At 44.6% G+C, this 17,778-nt stretch overlaps 1 protein-coding gene across 1 annotated transcript in view; it reads right to left on the reverse strand.

Annotated features, from left to right (window-relative positions):
* Positions 1 to 1,759: 1,759 nt before the first annotated feature.
* The window catches only part of LOC142487915 (uncharacterized), a 39,839-nt gene continuing 23,820 nt past the window's right edge, over positions 1,760 to 17,778 (reverse strand). The window contains exons 6-8 of the mRNA XM_075588060.1: positions 16,613 to 16,717; positions 15,094 to 15,196; positions 1,760 to 1,809 (exon numbers count right to left, since the gene is read on the reverse strand). Coding sequence (XP_075444175.1) covers positions 1,760 to 1,809; positions 15,094 to 15,196; positions 16,613 to 16,717 — 258 coding nt within the window. The remainder of the gene's footprint in view (positions 1,810 to 15,093; positions 15,197 to 16,612; positions 16,718 to 17,778) is intronic.

The raw sequence follows: 17,778 nt of genomic DNA on the forward strand, positions 1-17,778 counted from the left end.
TAACTATGTAAAGGTACACATTGTATTTACAAAGTATAAAGTATTTCACAACTTGTTATAACATCCAGGCTGCAGATAGATAAAAAGGTACAGTAAAGGCCATTCATTTACCACCATTGCCAAAATAAAGCCAGCAGAAATCAGTGCTACAGGAATAGCAATTGCCATTTGAGTGTCAGATGGAAGGGGACAATCCCCACAGTCAGCTTGACATGTTGAACAGACTTCTTCTTCTTCACAAATACCATTTCCACATACTGCAAAAGAAGAAATCCTGTTAAAAAATCATTGCTTAGGAGAAAATAACAGTTAATATCTCAGCCGAGGTTATTGTCCTTTGCAAACATCCATAAAGAAAGGTTCTTCTTGACCTCTTGGATGCCGTAGTGATATCCACTGGACATTCGAGGGCAGGCAGCCTGGTGATGTCCCATGGATATCATCCCTTTTTTGTATGTTTCTAGAGGAGATCTCATTTACTGCTTGTAAGGAACTCACTTTACAGGGCAGGAAACTGCACTGGTGTCGGGTTTGCTACCTGAGCTGGGAGGTGGGTATAACTAACTCCTGATTGAGCAGGGATAAAAGCAGGACGTTGCCAGAGACTGTGAGTTAGTTTTTCCCCGGGAGAGTAGAGAGGCTGCTGCCAACCTGGAGGGACCCTGGTTGTTCTGGACCATAGGACTACAGGAAGCAGGAGTCCCACCCAGGATAAAGATTGCTATGACTGGACACAGTCTGCTCCCTGGAACCGGCGTTCCTGTCTTGCGGAAGGAGTTACATGGAGACCCTGTGAAGGAATCCCTGCAACATACCAGATAAGAACTAAAAACTATACTGCTGTTCCTAAAGACTGTTTGTTTGTATATGATAGTGCATGTTTTTGGTCTGGCAACCAACTTAGCTGGTGGACAGTTAAAAAGGGCTGAAGTAGTGAGTTAGTCTCCCTAAAGGTAATAGGTGTTTATTTTATGATTTGGTTTTGCTTAAAGGGACAATGCATTTAATGTTTAGTTGTTTTGTGGAGAATAAAACTACTGAAATATTATGGTTTACCCAGAAATGCATGTGTGAACTCTACCCTGGCCTCACCTGTGGGCCGCTCTGTCACACTGCTCTTCAGGAGCAATGATTGCACTCTGCACAGTAGAGGAAGACCTTCCTCTTTCATTATCCTCATTAAGGGGTGTGCCCTCGACCAAGGGATTGTTAAACAAACAATCACGTGGTCAAGACGGTGGGAGGTTACTAGCACTGTGGAGCCGCAGAGTTTCCGGCGTGGCAATGGTTAAAAATAGGCTAACCCTCACTGAACCGCAGCCTCATATTAATAAGAAAAATGAATGTTAATGTACACTCTAATAGCTACATGAGATTGAGTTCAATCGGGAGTTGGCAGACAACCATCTTTTATTTGTAATGTGCGGTTGTTTGGTCATTACACAAGCTTGTGGGTTGAATTGTTCCTGAGCCACTAGATTGAGCAAATCATTTTATCTTTGTCCCTTTATAGGACAAACTTGAAAACAGATGAACAAACGTAGAAGATATTTTTTGCAATCGTTAATGCAATGCACATTACATACATCACTTTAAGTACCACTCGCGAGTAAGGACATTTCACCCAATAGGCAAATGGCAGTTATGAACGTATATGACGATTGCAGTACAAAACATGCAACAATAAGTGGAAAAAAGGTAGTGCTTCACTTTAAGTACATTTTCGCTTTAAATACGTGCTCTGGACCCATTGCGTACGTTAATGCGGGGTATGCCTGTATTTAACAACAAGGTTGTTGAAAACAATGGCTAAGGAGATAACACGAAATTGAATGCATTATTTTGTGCATTAGCTCACATTAATGGGGTAATAATGTCTGCTACATCATAAAGCATCACTCTCAGCCGCTCGTTTTTTTTTATTTTTCTGTACAGTTTTTGAACCGGAGGGGCTAGGTTCTTCAAATACTTACAGATTTAAGTGCTGGAGCTCCAATATAGCTGCTAAGCACAGGCCAATAGGAAGCCACAACTGCCACTTTTGACTTCCTATTGAATGTATTTAAATACCTGTAACAGGGGAGTTATCCCTGTTCAGGTAATGTGCCTCTTATCCAGCAGTGTGGTGGTTAACTGCTGGTAGTCAATTAACAAACACCACCTGCCTGATTAGATTGCTTAGAAAAGCCTGTCTTTTGAGACAGGAAGAGAGACTCCTTAGCTCACACCTGAGCTGAACTTGGAGACAGAGCAGAGATTCCTTAGTCCACAACTGGGCCGAACCAAGGAAGAACAGATGTCTTGAGCGACAAGCTGACCACAAGACAAAAGGGGACAAGATTCTAACCTGGAGCCTGACATTTCCTGTGCACACGAGGGTGCGGTTCCAAGAGAGCAGAGAAGCTTCCCCTACAGCAGCCCAGCTAACAGATAAGACTTTCATTTATAAGACTTTTTATATCTGTTCATTTCATGCTATATGTTTGGGGCTGGGAGACATGCTTATCTAAAGGGAGTGGTGGATTGCATAGTATTTCACTAGAAATACTCCCAAGTGAATAGAAGCTTTGTTTACCCCTTGTTTGGATGGTTTCCTGATGTTAAGGAAACAGGCGCAATAAAAGCCTTATTTAATTTCACCATAACCAGTCTCCCTTGCATACCTCTGTGAGCGTCCGCCTACATATGGTGTCTGATGTGGGCCGAGAGGTGGTCTTTGAAGTTAGAAGGGACCGGAACTGGCTGTGAAATTGTTTTTGTTCTTTCTTGTCTACAAACAGTCTGAGCAACATAAACAAAAAATCTCATGCAGCAGAGACCAGAATTAAAGTGATACACATCCAGGCAGGAAATCTAACCTGCACTGAAACTTACAAAACCACAGATGGACTCTTTTCCCCAATCCCAAGAGGAGAGAGAGAGAGACTGCTGAAGCAGGTAAACCTTATTTGCCTATCACAATAAACTGTAATATGGTCATTGAAATAGGGGGTTTGCCTTCCAGCCATAGTCAGGGTTAAAGAAGTGAGTTAGCCCTTAAAGGGATAGGCGTTTGTTGTTTTCAAATTTTAGCTGAAGCAGTGAATACAGATGGTGACCCACGAGTGGTACTGATTCTGTAAGTAAAGGCTGCCACACCGCATAGGACTACCAGTTGTGAATGGAGTATATGCAGAAAAATATGAAAATTGATGCAAGACTGTGCTGAAGCAGGGGAATTTTCAGTAAACAAGTGCTGAGGGTAAAATTGCCTACTAGAAAAAAGGAATTGCTGAGCTGTGTAAAAGGTATCCCAAAGTGTGAAGAGTGAATGTCATAATACCCAAAGTTGAGACTGAACTCAAGCAGAAAATCACATTATTTGGGTGAAGCAGAGAGATTGCACCTACTGTAGCAAGTAAATGGTGTAAAGCAAACAGAAGTTTTTACCTAGCAACTGCACATCCAGCACCTTATGAGAGATAAGAGAGATAAAACCTAGCAAGTAAATGGTGTAAAGCAAATAGACTTTTTTGACCTAGCAACTGCACATCCTGTATACTTGATGATAGAAAATGTGTGCACAGCACTGCTGATATTGTAAACTTACCCAAGAGAGAGAAAAAAAGTCTACAGAGATGCCTGTGAGAGCTACCACCTCTACAAGCAAAATAGGCCCACCTGTAGGACTACCACAATTGGGGGTTCTAGCAAATACAGTGGCTACAGCTGCAATAGCGCCTCCTGAGGTCAGGAAGAAAATTACACCTGATAGCCCCAAAATTGAGGACAAGATGCAGCATTCCTGTAATGAACCCTACCCCACAGAAGAGTGGCCCTTCCAGTCCGATGAGGAGGAAGACATCTCTTATGGGGAACCCAAACCGAGTCACACCCACAAAACACCCCAAGAATGGTGGGGGTGCCTGAACTCGGTACGAACCGAAAAGACCGCTCCCTATGATGACAAATATGATTGGCAGGAGAAAGAGCGGGAGCAGTGGATCACCGAATATTTCCGTCAGCTGTTACAGTTGCAAGAAAAGCCAGGTGGATCCAGTGACGCTGCAAAAATTTCAAATGAAGATGGAGACCCCAGTATCCCTGAGGGGACGGTGTCATCCAAAACAAAAAGGCAGAAAAAGAAAAGCGGTTCTTCACTTACCGTGGAAGGAACAGACACGTCTGCAGATCCTGTGGAGAAAAAGGGGGACCGAGATGCCCTGCAATCTAGAGAAAATGGAGAATTCGTCCCGCGGTTAACCGAATATCCAGAGGGCCCAAGGCAGAAGTCGTGTACCCCAAAGAAGTGTCTGTCCGGTGCCAATAGTGAGGAACCCCCAACCAACCATCCCAGGGAAGCGGAGCCGGAACCAGTGACGATTGTCAATCTTTATACAGATCTCCCAGTCTCTCAGAAGGAGCTTCAGACCCTCCACCTAGAGAAGGAAGTCTCACGCCAGGAGACTGTCATTCTCAAAGTATATGGCGTAAATGGAAGGAGGACTGCAAGGAGGCCCTGAATAGTACAGAGACTGAAAAAGGAGAAAATTTAAGATTAAAAAGAAAAAACTTAAAACTCAAAAAAGAAAATTTTCATTTGACAAACGACGTCAAGGAAAAGAATGAAAAGCTGCACGAGCTTAAAGAAATAAATAGACTTTTGGAAGGTGAGAAGTGTGAAGCAGAGCACCTGAATGCAGAACCAACTGCAAGGTCTGTGTACGCACCTCGAGAAGGCCGAGGAGAAGCAGCGAACTTTGCACCAAGACAATCTGCAGGCTGTTAAAGAAATTCAAGTGCTGCAGGAATGTCTGATTACCCAGTATGTCCCCACAAAGCAGCATGAGAAACTGAAGGCTACCCTGAGCGTCACCAAAGCATCGCTAGAGGCCAAGCTTAGAACCCAGGTGACCCGGCACAAAAGGGAGCACAAGAAGGTCCAGAAACTAAAACAAGTAACTGTGGCCCGAGCAAAGAAATTCATAGTGCTTCACAATGCTATAAAAATGTGGAAGCAAGCTCAGAGAAAGCAAAGCGTGCAGATAAATTCCCTGAGAAGAGACTTGCAAGTCGCACTCAAAAAACAGGGATCTCTCGCGGATGAGATAAAAGTTCTACAAGGACAAGTATTGATCCTGACTAAGCGTCAGTGTCCCACAGCCACAAAAACCCATGAAGACAAGGGTACAGTGAGAGCTGGGAATACCGCTCGTCTGAAAGACAAGGTTGCAAAATTTGAACCACCTAAACAAGCACTAGCAAAACCTTCAGCCACCCAACAGGCAATAAAAGAAGGTACACGTGCTGAATATAAACCAGAAGAATCCTTAGCTGATGAAGATGAAAAGATGGGACATTCTCTGGAAGTGGGTGTGGAATTACAACTTAATCCCAAAGAGGTTGAACTATAAACCCCATTGAGTGGGAAAAGGGCAGAGAGACAGCTTCAAGAGCAAAAAACTCAAAGGGCTGTTTTTATACGCTCTGCAACTGCTGCCATACAGTCTGCCTACTATAAGATGAGCACCCGACGCAAGGGAAATCTCATGACCGCACACATAGCAAAAAGACTATACTTAGAAAAAGTCCTCCTCGAGCGACTGAGGAGTGCTGATCTCAAGCACCTTCGGGAGGAGACACGAATAAACTGGAGAAAGGGCTCCAATCCCAGCGGGACTGAGGGTTCTCTTCCTCCATCCACTCTCATTCAAGTCACAGAAATATCTAGAATGAGAGTGGAAGGATGGGCTTTAGCCGTGGCAAGCCCGAGCTTCCCACAAACAGGGGAGGTATGTAACAGGGGAGATATCCCTTTTCAAGTAATGTGTCTCTAATCCAGCAGTGTGGTGGTTAACTGCTGATAGTCAATTAAAAAATACCACCTGCCTGATTAGATTGCTTAGAAAAGCCTGTCTTTTGAGACAGGAAGAGAGACTCCTTAGCTCACACCTGAGCTGAACTTGGAGACAGAGCAGAGATTCCTTAGTCCACAACTGGGCCGAACCAAGGAAGAACAGATGTCTTGAGCGACAAGCTGACCACAAGACAAAGGGGACAAGATTCTAAACTGGAGCCTGACATTTCCTGTGCACACAAGGGTGCGGTTCCAAGAGAGCAGAGAAGCTTCCCCTACAGCAGCCCAGCTATCAGAGAAGACTTTCATTTATAAGACTTTTTATATCTGTTCATTTCATGCTATATGTTTGGGGCTGGGAGACATGCTTATCTAAAGGGAGTGGTGGATTGCATAGTATTTCACTAGAAATACTCCCAGGTGAATAGAAACTTTGTTTATACCTTGTTTGGATGGTTTCCTGATGTTAAGGAAACAGGCGCAGTAAAAGCCTTATTTAATTTCACCATAACCAGTCTCCCTTGCATACCTCTGTGAGCGTCCGCCTACAATACCCAAGAACTAAACCAGCACAGAAAACTGTATCTGGAGAACCAGGGGGTCCCAGGAGTTGACAATAGCAGGGTTCAGATATGGAAGCCCCACCTGGTTCAAACACTGTAAACAATATATCAATTTAAAATTTAAGCGGGATTGCTGCTTTAGTGTATCATTCATGGCAGTAGTGTTTTTATAGGGGAAAAAAAGTAACAGAACCCTAATCAAAGAAAAAACTATTTATATCAAAAGCACAAAAAATAATAACCTTTAAATAAGAAAATATGATACACAAGATATAAAGTTAGGTCCGGAGATAATTGGACACTGATACAATTTTCATAATTTTGGCTCTGTACGCCACTGTGACAGAGTGAAGTCAACTCCTATCAGTTACGCCTGGGAGACATATGTCTGAGTGCTTCATCCAGCACTCATAAGGGTTAACTCAGGTGGAAGTTAGGAAATCAGAACTCTTTAGCTGACACCTGAGAGCCAGCAAGGTAGATAAAGGATCATGTGACTGGCAGTAGCTGCCAGAGAGAGAGAGAAAGAGAAGCACACTGCTGCGTGAGCCCTTAGCCAGAGGGATTTCACCAAAGACTACTTCAACTAAAGTAAGGATTATTCACTTGTTTACTGACTGCTTAAAGTACCCTTATGGTTTGGTTCTGGTTTAGCCAGCCAGCCTGCTAGATAGGTCTGCTTTGTTATTAGTCAGTTTTTCTCCCAAAGTGGAGCAGGATTTATTTTGTTAAAGGGACAGTGCACCCGCATGTTATGTTACTGTGGAGAAATAAAGCCACTGAACGTTTTTATTTATCCTGAAACTATACGTGTGGACTGTTCCCTGACCTCGGCTACCTGTATCTGAAGGGCCACACAAAAAAAAATAATGGAAAAAATGGAGAAATTTTTTTCTCAGTTCCTTGAGCAACAGCTCCAGCTAGCAGAGAAGCAAGCAGAGCGACAAGCCCAGCGAGATGAGCGACAAGCCCAGCAAGATGAGAAACAGGCCCGGCAAGAGGAAAAGCTACTCCAACTGCTGGTCGAAGGCCCAACCCCAGGCAGACCAGGGATTCCAAATAACCCACCGGTGATGCTGCTTAAATGAAGCCAAACGAAGACCTAGAGGCATTTCTCCTCACTTTTGAAAAGGTAGCCACGGCCCACGGCTGGACAGTTGATCGCTGGGTAACGACTCTGGCTCCACTCCTCATAGGGGAAGCTCAGGCAGCCTACCAGGCTCTTCCAGTGGATGAGGCCATGGACTATCAGAAACTAAAGGCTGCTATTCTGGATCGCCTAGGCCTCACGCCAGAGACCTACCGACAGCGGTTCCGGACAGTCAAATATACAAACCGAGACAGACCCCGGGTCGTAGCCCACCGCTTAGTAGACTTATGTACCAGGTGGATACAACCGGAAAAACATGACAAGGCAGAGATCCTTCAACAGTTTGTGCTCGAGCAGTTCATACAGATTCTGCCCCCCTCCTCCCGCTCCTGGGTTAAAAGACATGCTGCATTTTCCCTGGATTCAGCGGTCCGCTTGGTGGAAAACTTCCTGGGCGACGACACCCAACAGGATAGCTGGGAATGGCCGGTGCAAACACCAGTTGCTTCCGGTGATACTAGAGGCAGGAGAGCAGACAATCGAGGGGTCTACAACCCGCCAGCTCGGGAGATCCAGTCAACCCGATCGGAAGACCCTTTCCCATCTCGGAGGGTTCCTGGCACAAACTCCCGCAGAGACGCCCATCCTGGGTCCGAGGCCACTGGATCACTCAAGGGAGGCAGCCACCCACAGTATTCCCCGAGAACCTGGACTCCTGTCACCCACCCAGTGGAGAGGATAACCCCACCAACTAGAAGGGAGGACCCCATCCAACAGCGGAGAGGTCCAAACACCGAGCCCCGTCGAGAGCTTCCGCGGATGACCGAGTTTGCGGACTCAGGAGATGAGGAGATGGACTGTTCATATGGCAGAACCACTGCCACAGCTTGTCTCCGAGGGGACCACAATCCGTGGTTAGTCAAAGCATCTCTGGAGGGGACAAAAGTAAACGCCATGCTGGACTCGGGCTCTGGAAAAACCCTGATCCTAGAGGGCCTAATTCCAAGCAATAGACAATTTAATAACTCTCTTTGGAATATCGAGTGTATCCATGGGGATACAAAGAAATACCCGACGGCGAACGTTACACTGTGTATCCAGGATCAAGAGGCTAGCCTACTAGTAGGAGTTGCTCCCTGGCTACCTGCTCCTGTTCTACTTGGCCGAGACTGGCCCTACCTCGAAACATTGTTGGCCCCTACTCCTACGGAGCCTACTTCTCTGGTATCGGAGACTTGTTCCCTTTTTCCCCAGAGATTTTCCCCCGTAGACACCATGTCCCAAAGACACGTAAACAGAGACGTGCGGAAAAAGAGGACTGGTTAAGAAAGGCTGGGACTTTTGGTAACATTAGTCAGCCCAAAGGACTGCAGGTCATGGCCGGGGATGACCAGGGTGGGGAACAGATAGATACGGGAGTGTTGCCAGACCTGGATCTTCCTGAATTCCGTCAGAGGCAGAGGGAGGACCCAGCTCTGGCTAGACAATATGAGAAGGTGGTACAGGTCAACAACAAGATAATAGATGAACAAGGTGTAAAAGTGTTTCCACATTTTGAACTGTTGAATGACATACTATATCATGTGAATAAGGTTACACAAACAGGGGAGGTCATTCGACAGATGCTAGTCCCTAAAGGGTTGATCAAAACAGTGTTTACCCTAGCTCATATTCTCCCATGGGGTGGTCATTTGGGCAGAGATAAGACCACGGACCGCATCTCGTCCCGGTTTTACTGGCCAGGCATACATGGTGACATCATGAAACTATGTGAGACATGTCCTGAATGCCAGTTAACTAGCCAAAAAGGACAGAAGCCAGCTCCTTTGGTTCCTCTGCCCTTGGTAGCCGTCCCATTCGAGAGAATTGGGGTAGATCTGGTCGGACCTTTAGAACCCTCTGCTAAGGGACATAAATTTATACTCGTTGTTGTTGATTATGCCACCAGGTATCCTGAGGCCTTCCCTCTGAGATCAGCCACTGCTAAACAGGTTGCTCACAGGCTGTTAGAACTGTTTTCTAGGGTGGGACTTCCCCAAGTAATGTTAACTGACCAGGGAAAAAATTTCATGGCAAAGTTAATGCAGGATGTCCTGAAGTTATTGGAGGTAAAATCCGTCTGGACCTCGGTCTACCATCCTCAGACTGATGGATTGGTAGAGAGGTTTAACCGTACTTTAAAAACTATGCTTAGGAAGTTTGTGGACACTGAAAAGCGAGCTTGGGATGAACTTCTCCCTTTCCTGTTGTTTGCGGTACAAGAAGTTCCCCAATCATCCACAGGCTTCTCCCCGTTTGAGCGCCTATATGGACGCCAACCTCGGGGTATTCTCGACCTACTGAAGGAATCCTGGGAGGAGGAGCCCTCCCCCTCCAAGAATACCCTTCAGTATGTCATAGACCTTCGAAACCGCCTAGACATGATAGGTCGGTTTGCGAAGGAAAACCTCAAATCTGCTCAAGAAGAGGCAGTACAACCAAAATGCTCGCTTGAGGGTCTTCCAACCTGGGGACCAAGTGATGCTACTACTACCGACATCAGAGAGTAAACTCCTTGCGAAGTGGCAGGGTCCTTTCCAAGTTCTCCGCCGCACCGGGGAGGTGAACTATGAGATTTCTCAACCAGGGTCCAGGAAGGGTAAACAAATCTACCACGTGAACCTCCTGAAACCCTGGAAAACGATGAGATCGCTGTTCATTCACCCTCGGGAAGGAGAGACGGATTTGGGTCCAAAGCTTCCAAAGGGTAGTATGCACACTGACCATCAGGTTCCCATGGGAGAGCAGTTAACAACGGAACAAAGGTCAGACCTACTTGATGTATGTGACCAGTTCCCAGATGTTTTTTCTGAGCTGCCAGGGCAGACTGATTTAGTGTCCCATAGGATTGAGACAGAACCTGGCGTAAAAGTACGGTCCCGTCCCTATAGATTTCCAGAGGGCCGAAAAGACCTGGTAGAGAGGGAGATAATAGAAATGTTGGAATTGGGCGTGATCGAGGAGTCCCACAGCGAATGGTGTAGCCCTATCGTGTTGGTCCCTAAACCAGATGGGAAGGTGAGGTTTTGCGTGGATCTGAGAAAGGTAAATGCTGTATCCAGATTTGATGCATATCCAATGCCTAGGGTGGATGAATTGCTTGATTCGCTTGGTAAAGCAGAGTATATCTCCACCCTAGATCTCACGAAAGGATATTGGCAGATACCTCTAGCGGAAGAATCAAAATGCAAAACTGCCTTCGCCACCCCTCTCGGTTTATACCAATTCGTCACTATGCCATTTGGGTTACATGGGGCTCCAGCCACTTTCCAAAGGTTAATGGACAAGGTACTATGACCCCATAGGGCATATGCCGCGGCCTACTTGGATGACATTGTCATCTATAGCAGACACTGGCAGTCTCATATAAAAAGGTTAAGGGCAGTCCTAATGTCCTTAAGAGAAGCAGGGCTCACTGCAAATCCCAAAAAATGTGCCCTGGGTAAATCCACTACAAAGTACTTGGGCTATGCCGTTGGGGGAGGGATAGTAAGGCCACTAGCTAGCAAGGTGGCCGCCATAAAGGAAGTCCCCACCCCACAGACAAAGACACAGGTCCGCTCCCTTTTGGGGTTAGCAGGGTATTACCGGCGGTTTATCCCCAATTTTTCAGAAATATCTGCACCCCTAACAGATCTGACAAAAAAGAGTGCCCCGACCCAAGTTAAATGGTCTTGGGAGTGCCAAGACGCCTTTGACATGCTAAAAAAGTGCCTGTCAGAGGGCCCCGCTCTTCGGAGCCCAGATTTTAAAGAGCCCTTCATTATCCAGACGGATGCCTCAGAGGTAGGATTGGGAGCAGTCCTGTCTCAGCAATTTGATGGTGTTGAACATCCCATACTGTTCATCAGCCGGAAGCTGTTCCCAAGGGAAGTGAGGTATTCCGTTATTGAGAAGGAGTGCCTCGCTGTAAAATGGGCAATTGAGGCCTTGAGACATTATGTCGCAGGAGTACACTTCATCCTGGTCACTGACCATGCGCCCTTGAAGTGGTTAAACACCATGAAGGACACAAATCCAAGGTTGACCAGGTGGTATATTGCCCTCCACCACTTCTCTTTTGATATTCAGCATAGACCTGGAAAGGACCATAGAAATGCTGATTTTTTGTCAAGGGAAGGAGTGGAGGGTCGGGCTTCAGCCGTGTGGGACACTAGCCACACACAAACAGGGGAGGTATGTGACAGAGTGAAGTCAACTCCTATCAGTTACGCCTGGGAGACATATGTCTGAGTGCTTCATCCAGCACTCATAAGGGTTAACTCAAGTGGAAGTTAGGAAATCAGAACTCTTTAGCTGACACCTGAGAGCCAGCAAGGTAGATAAAGGATCATGTGACTGGCAGTAGCTGCCAGAGAGAGAGAGAAAGAGAAGCACACTGCTGCATGAGCCCTTAGCCAGAGGGATTTCACCAAAGACTACTTCAACTAAAGTAAGGATTATTCACTTGTTTACTGACTGCTTAAAGTACCCTTATGGTTTGGTTCTGGTTTAGCCAGCCAGCCTGCTCGATAGGTCTGCTGTGTTATTAGTCAGTTTTTCTCCCAAAGTGGAGCAGGATTTATTTTGTTAAAGGGACAGTGTACCCGCATGTTATGTTACTGTGGAGAAATAAAGCCACTGAACGTTTTAATTTATCCTGAAACTATACGTGTGGACTGTTCCCTGACCTCGGCTACAGGCCGTCCTGCCACAGCCACCACAATGGATTTGAAATGAAACAACCGAGACGCAATAGAAGTGCAGACTTTCAGCTTTAATTCAAGGGGTTGAACAAAAATATTGTATGAAACATTTAGGAATTGCGCCCATTTTCATACACAGTCCCCTTATTTCAGGAGCTCAAATGTAATTGGACAAATTAACACAATCATAAATAAAATGTCCATTTTTAATACTTTGTCGAGAATCATATGCAGGCAATGACTGCTTCAAGTCTGGAACGCATGGACATCACCAAACGCTGGGTTTCCTCACCAAACGCTGGGTTTCCTCCTTTGTGATGCTTTGCCAGGCCTTTACTGCAGCTGTCTTCAGTTGTTGTTTGTTCGTGGGTCTTTCTGCCTTAAGTTTTGTCTTCAGCAAGTGAAATGCATGCTCGATCGGGTTGAGATCAGGTGATTAGCTCGGTGTCACACTTACCTCTACTCCGCGCGGAGACCGACCCGGAGAAGCACCACGGGGCAGGGTCATGCGGCCACGCACTGCCAGGGCAGTGCAGGCGCAGCAGCGTGATGTCGGAGCTCCGCGAGACGCATTGCGCACGCGCACGGGTTGCTCGGCAACCAGGAGGCAGGAAAACGCGAAGGAGCTACTAGAGCCTCCCACAGGCGGAGACTTGCAGAATAAGCCGCATGACGTCATCACGCCGTGCGGCTTTCGCGCACGCGCGCGGGTTGATCGGCAACCAGAACTATCATCTAGAAAATCTAATTACAAGCTGTTTTGGATTAGTGTCTCACTGACACCATTGGTGGACCAGAGCACACCACTGCAAGGTAATTGGACCCTTCCCACATATATACCTGCTTCTGTCTGTCCTTCATTGCTGAGCATAAACTCCTGTTTATGCATTGTGCTCACCGCTGCTGTCTAGTTTTGTCTTGAACTTTGTCTGTCCTGTTTGACCCTGCCTGTTCCTTGGATTTCTACACTCTCCAGCGCTTTGACCCCGGCTTCGTTCCTCGACTACTCTACCTTCTATTACCCTGGACCTTGGCTACGAAACTCTACCTACCCGGACTCTCCAACCCTGGAACACGGCAAGTACCCTGACTACCCTGACCTCTCCAACCCTACGACGCGGTACAACCAGGACTACGCATTCCGGACAGGACTGCGTGGTTGTGGGTCGGTGCCTATACAACCCCACCTCAGCCCCGCGGTCTTCCGTCCTGTTTGTGGTGAGCGCAGCGTGACACTCGGCCATTGCAGAATATTCCACTTCTTTTCCTTAAAAAACTCCTGGCTTGCTTTCGCAGTATGTTTTGGGTCATTGTACATCTGTAAAGTGAAGCGCCATTCAATCAACTTCGCTTAATTTGGCTGAATCTGAGCAGACAATATATCCGTATACACTTCAGAATTCATCCAGCTGCTTCTGTCACATCATCAATAAACACTAGTGACCCAGTGCCATTGTAAGCCATGCATGCCCATGTCATCACACTGCCTCCAAAATGTTTTACAGATGATGTGGTATACTTCACATCATGAACCGTTCCAAGACTTCTCCATACTTTTTTCTTCCCATCAATCTGGTACAGGTTGATCTTAGTTTCATCTGTCCAAAGAATGTTGTTCCAGAACTGGGTTGGCTTTTTTAGATATTGTTTTGCAAAGTCTAATCTGGCCTTTCTATTCTTGAGGCTTATGAATGGTTTGCACCTTGTGGTTAACCCTCTGTATTTGCTCTCGTGATGTCTTCTTTTTATGGTAGATTTGGATAATGATATGCCTACCTCCTGGAGAGCGTTCTTCACTTGGCTGGATGTTGTGAAGAGGTTTTTCTTTACCATGGAAAGGATCCTATGATCATCCACCACTGTTGTCTTCCATGGACGTCCAGGCCTTTTTGTGTTGCAGAGCTCACCAGTGCGTTCTTTTTTCTCAGAATGTACCAAACTGTTGATTTGGCCACTCCTAATGTTCCTGCTATCTCTCGCATGGATTTTCTTTTTTTTGCAGCCTAAGGATGCCCTGTTTCACTTGCATTGAGAGCACCTTTGACCGCATGTTGTGGGTTCACAGCAACAGCTTCCAAATGCGAATGCCACACCTGAAATCAACTCCAGACCTTTTACCTGCTTAATTGATGATGAAATAACGAAGGAATAGCCCACACCTGTCCATGAAACAACTTTTGAGTCAATTGTCCAATTACTTTTGGTCCCTTGAAAAAGAGGGGGCTACATATTAAAGAGATAAAATTCCTAAACCCTTCCTCCAATTTGGATGTGAATACCCTCAAACTAAAGCTGTTTTTGATTTGGATTTCCGAATTTTAGTCAAATGTTTTTATAATTAACCTTTTTAACAAAAACGTACAGGGTTTTTTTTAAAGGTTGACCACTATTTTGAAAAGAAAACACGACCCTCCCCCAACCCCCCAAAAAGAAATAAAAAGGAATCTGAGCACACGTGTCTTTTTTGGCTTGAATTTTGCTCCGGTTCAGGGGGGGGGGGGAAAGAACTTGGACTCTAACATTGAATTACCGAACTGCTAGACTCTTAATTCAAATCAAGTGTAAAAATTGTAAAGTTCGGGTTTTGAAACCCTAACTGTGCCCGTCCTTAGCATTTACATAACTTAATTCTTTCATTTTTTTAATAGATTTGGCTAACTACACAGTACTGTATAGGTAACGCATAACAAGCACAAAAATACACACACACACACACACACACACACACACACACACACACACACACACACACACACACACACACACACACACACACACACACACACACACACACACACACACACACACACACACACACACACACTGTGGAGAGAGAGAGAGGGAAACACAGAGAGAGTGACAGATTAAATTGTACTGTACCTACTGCAGGTAATACCAGGGTTTTAGCTTCAAGTGCCACTTGCATTTTGCCAACTCTGATGTGAGCAATGAGGGAAGTAACACCAACGTGAGATAAGACAACCTGGTGGTAAAAAATACAATTAAAGGTGATGCATGTTCATTAAAACAAGGTAAAGACTCCCAGTAAACTGTCCCCCTTACAGTTCCAGAGGGGCAAATCAATTAGTCTCAGCCTCCCCCCAGCACTGTAGGAATAATACACAACTAAGCATTACACACATAGAACCAAGAGAAAAACAAACAAAATCATAAGCAACATATATCTACAAACAGCTTTTCCATATATCCTGCCCTTGGGGTCTATTTACCAAAGTTTTCCAACTACAAAAGTGAGTCAAATAAACTGCACCAAAATGATAAACATTCTCATTGAAAACAATAGGATTTTAGTGGGCACAGTATTATTGCTTTAGTGAAGTCCCCAAATAAAGGTTAGATTTTCTTTTAGACTACTTGTCTCTGTCCCAAACAATTAAAGAACCTACTTATATACAACAAAATTTGAGGAATATAAAAAAAATGACCCCATATTAAAAATTACTTCTGATGCTCCACTCAGGATAATTCTTACAGGCTAGTTGATAACAGTCAATTCACAATGAAGAGGTAGGGTTGCTGGCTAGACAGTAAAGCCGATCAGTAACGTTCAGTTTGCCAGATGTAATATCTGACAATATATTCTAGAAGGCGACTTTATTGAAATACACGGGCAAATATACAGAGTAAATTTTTTTATTACGATTGTATAAATTATAGGAGCACCAACATCGTCTATCTAATAAAATGTCCCTGCAACATTATCTATGTAGGTAGGGCTACTTGTCAGTTACGAAAGAGAGTATTGGAAATGGAACTCCATAATGTGATACAAAAGGCATAGCTGATCTTAAAGGTTCAGTCCAAGTGCTAATTTTCTTCTGTTGTTGTTTATTTGTAGTAAGTTTGAAGAAGGGGGTCTCTGGAGTTGAACCGTGTATTTTTTACAGCTCTAGGGACCCCTGCTTCCCGAGATGCAGACCTCCGTTGGGGGTGCTGGTATCTCTCAAGTGTAAATGTTTTCGTCACGCGGGCAAAGAGGAAGGGAATGACGACACGGCTTATTAGCAAAAATGATAAAAGTATATGACACTATTGGTCTGATAAGCATCCATATCAGTGAATTCATTGAAAAGCAAATCTTTTCCATTTTTCAAACGATGCAAACAAGTTAACTTAAAATTTTAGGGTTGATTGAATTTTACTATAAAAGCCAATCACTGCCATAAGTTATTTAAAAAAATTGCATGCTATGTGAGACTGTCCTTTTCACTGTCTGGGCGATGAAGTTTTATTAGATACCACATACTGTATTCACTTAAAAAGAATAAGGAATGAGATCCCATCACCAGTGGAAAATCAGTATTGTAAAACTCTGTTTGAAACCAATAAAAATAAATATGTATAAAAAAGTGCAAACAAGCGATGTGTAGCACCTTACCTTGGCAGTCCAGTTCCCTTGTGTCATTTTGCCAGCAGTGGATAAGGTATGAGTGAATATCTGACCATCATCTGGTATCCAAGGACCACAAATTCCACCTTTACCCTTCATTAAACAAATCAAATGAAGCTTAAAGTCATGCAATTTAAAAAATATCCCACATACTGGTTGCTAATTAAAGAGTTATGCAATTAAACCTTCTGCTGCACAACTGATGCTCAGTATTACGGCATCTAGAACATGTCTCTCCAAAGATATAAGGTCATCTTCACCTCTGCATCATGTGTGCCAGCGTCACCATTGACTTCAATGGGGCTTTGTGTGTTAGCGCTGAATTGGAGATATCACACCTTTAAGAATAAGGGCCTCGGAAGTACAGTAGTTATTAGAAGAATTAGTTTGTAGACATGGGTTTACCCTTTGCAAAAGTTCATAAACGTGGCAAATATTGAACATTTGTAAAAGCGTTACAAATACATGCATCTTCTGCAAAAAAACAAACCACCATCCATGAATATTTTACTTCAAGGGCATCTTGATACTGTACTAACTTTCTGAAACATGAAAAAAAGTTACTGCATAAAAAAACATCCCAGGAACTCTTTGGAGCATTAACTAAACACCCAGGGGCTGAATAAAATGATGTGCCTGTCAATTTTTCTAAGGTCCTGTGCGTTAAAAATCGCTGACTTGGCACAAACGCTTCTGGCTAACCTTGTGCATCAAATCTAAGGCGATTGTTAAACATGATGCTTATATTAAGTGCAGAAGCAAGCCAATTTTTTTACTTTTCACGTGGTGTGGATTTGTTAGACTTTTGAATGGACCACTTCATATGAATGGAACCGTTTATATTTTCAAGCCTTAATTTATCAAACTAGATTAAAAAATTTAAAATACAAATATTACTAAGAGCAGTGTTATGAATTTCTTCAGTGCCCTACTTTCAATTTGTCCTTAAGAATAGCAAATACATTAGCATGTCTCAGACACGTCTGGAACCCTGTCTTTCCCCATTATCTCTTAGCATACAATGCTGCCACTGCAGCTAGGGATTCTGGGTAATGAACCCCTGGCTGCAGTGGAAGCACTGTTTGCTAAGCGATAATGGGGAAAAGCAGGGTTGCAGACCTGTATGAGACATGCTAATGTATCCACAAGTGATA

This window comes from Ascaphus truei, chromosome 1 (assembly GCF_040206685.1).
Source record: "Ascaphus truei isolate aAscTru1 chromosome 1, aAscTru1.hap1, whole genome shotgun sequence".
Lineage (NCBI taxonomy): Eukaryota > Metazoa > Chordata > Amphibia > Anura > Ascaphidae > Ascaphus > Ascaphus truei.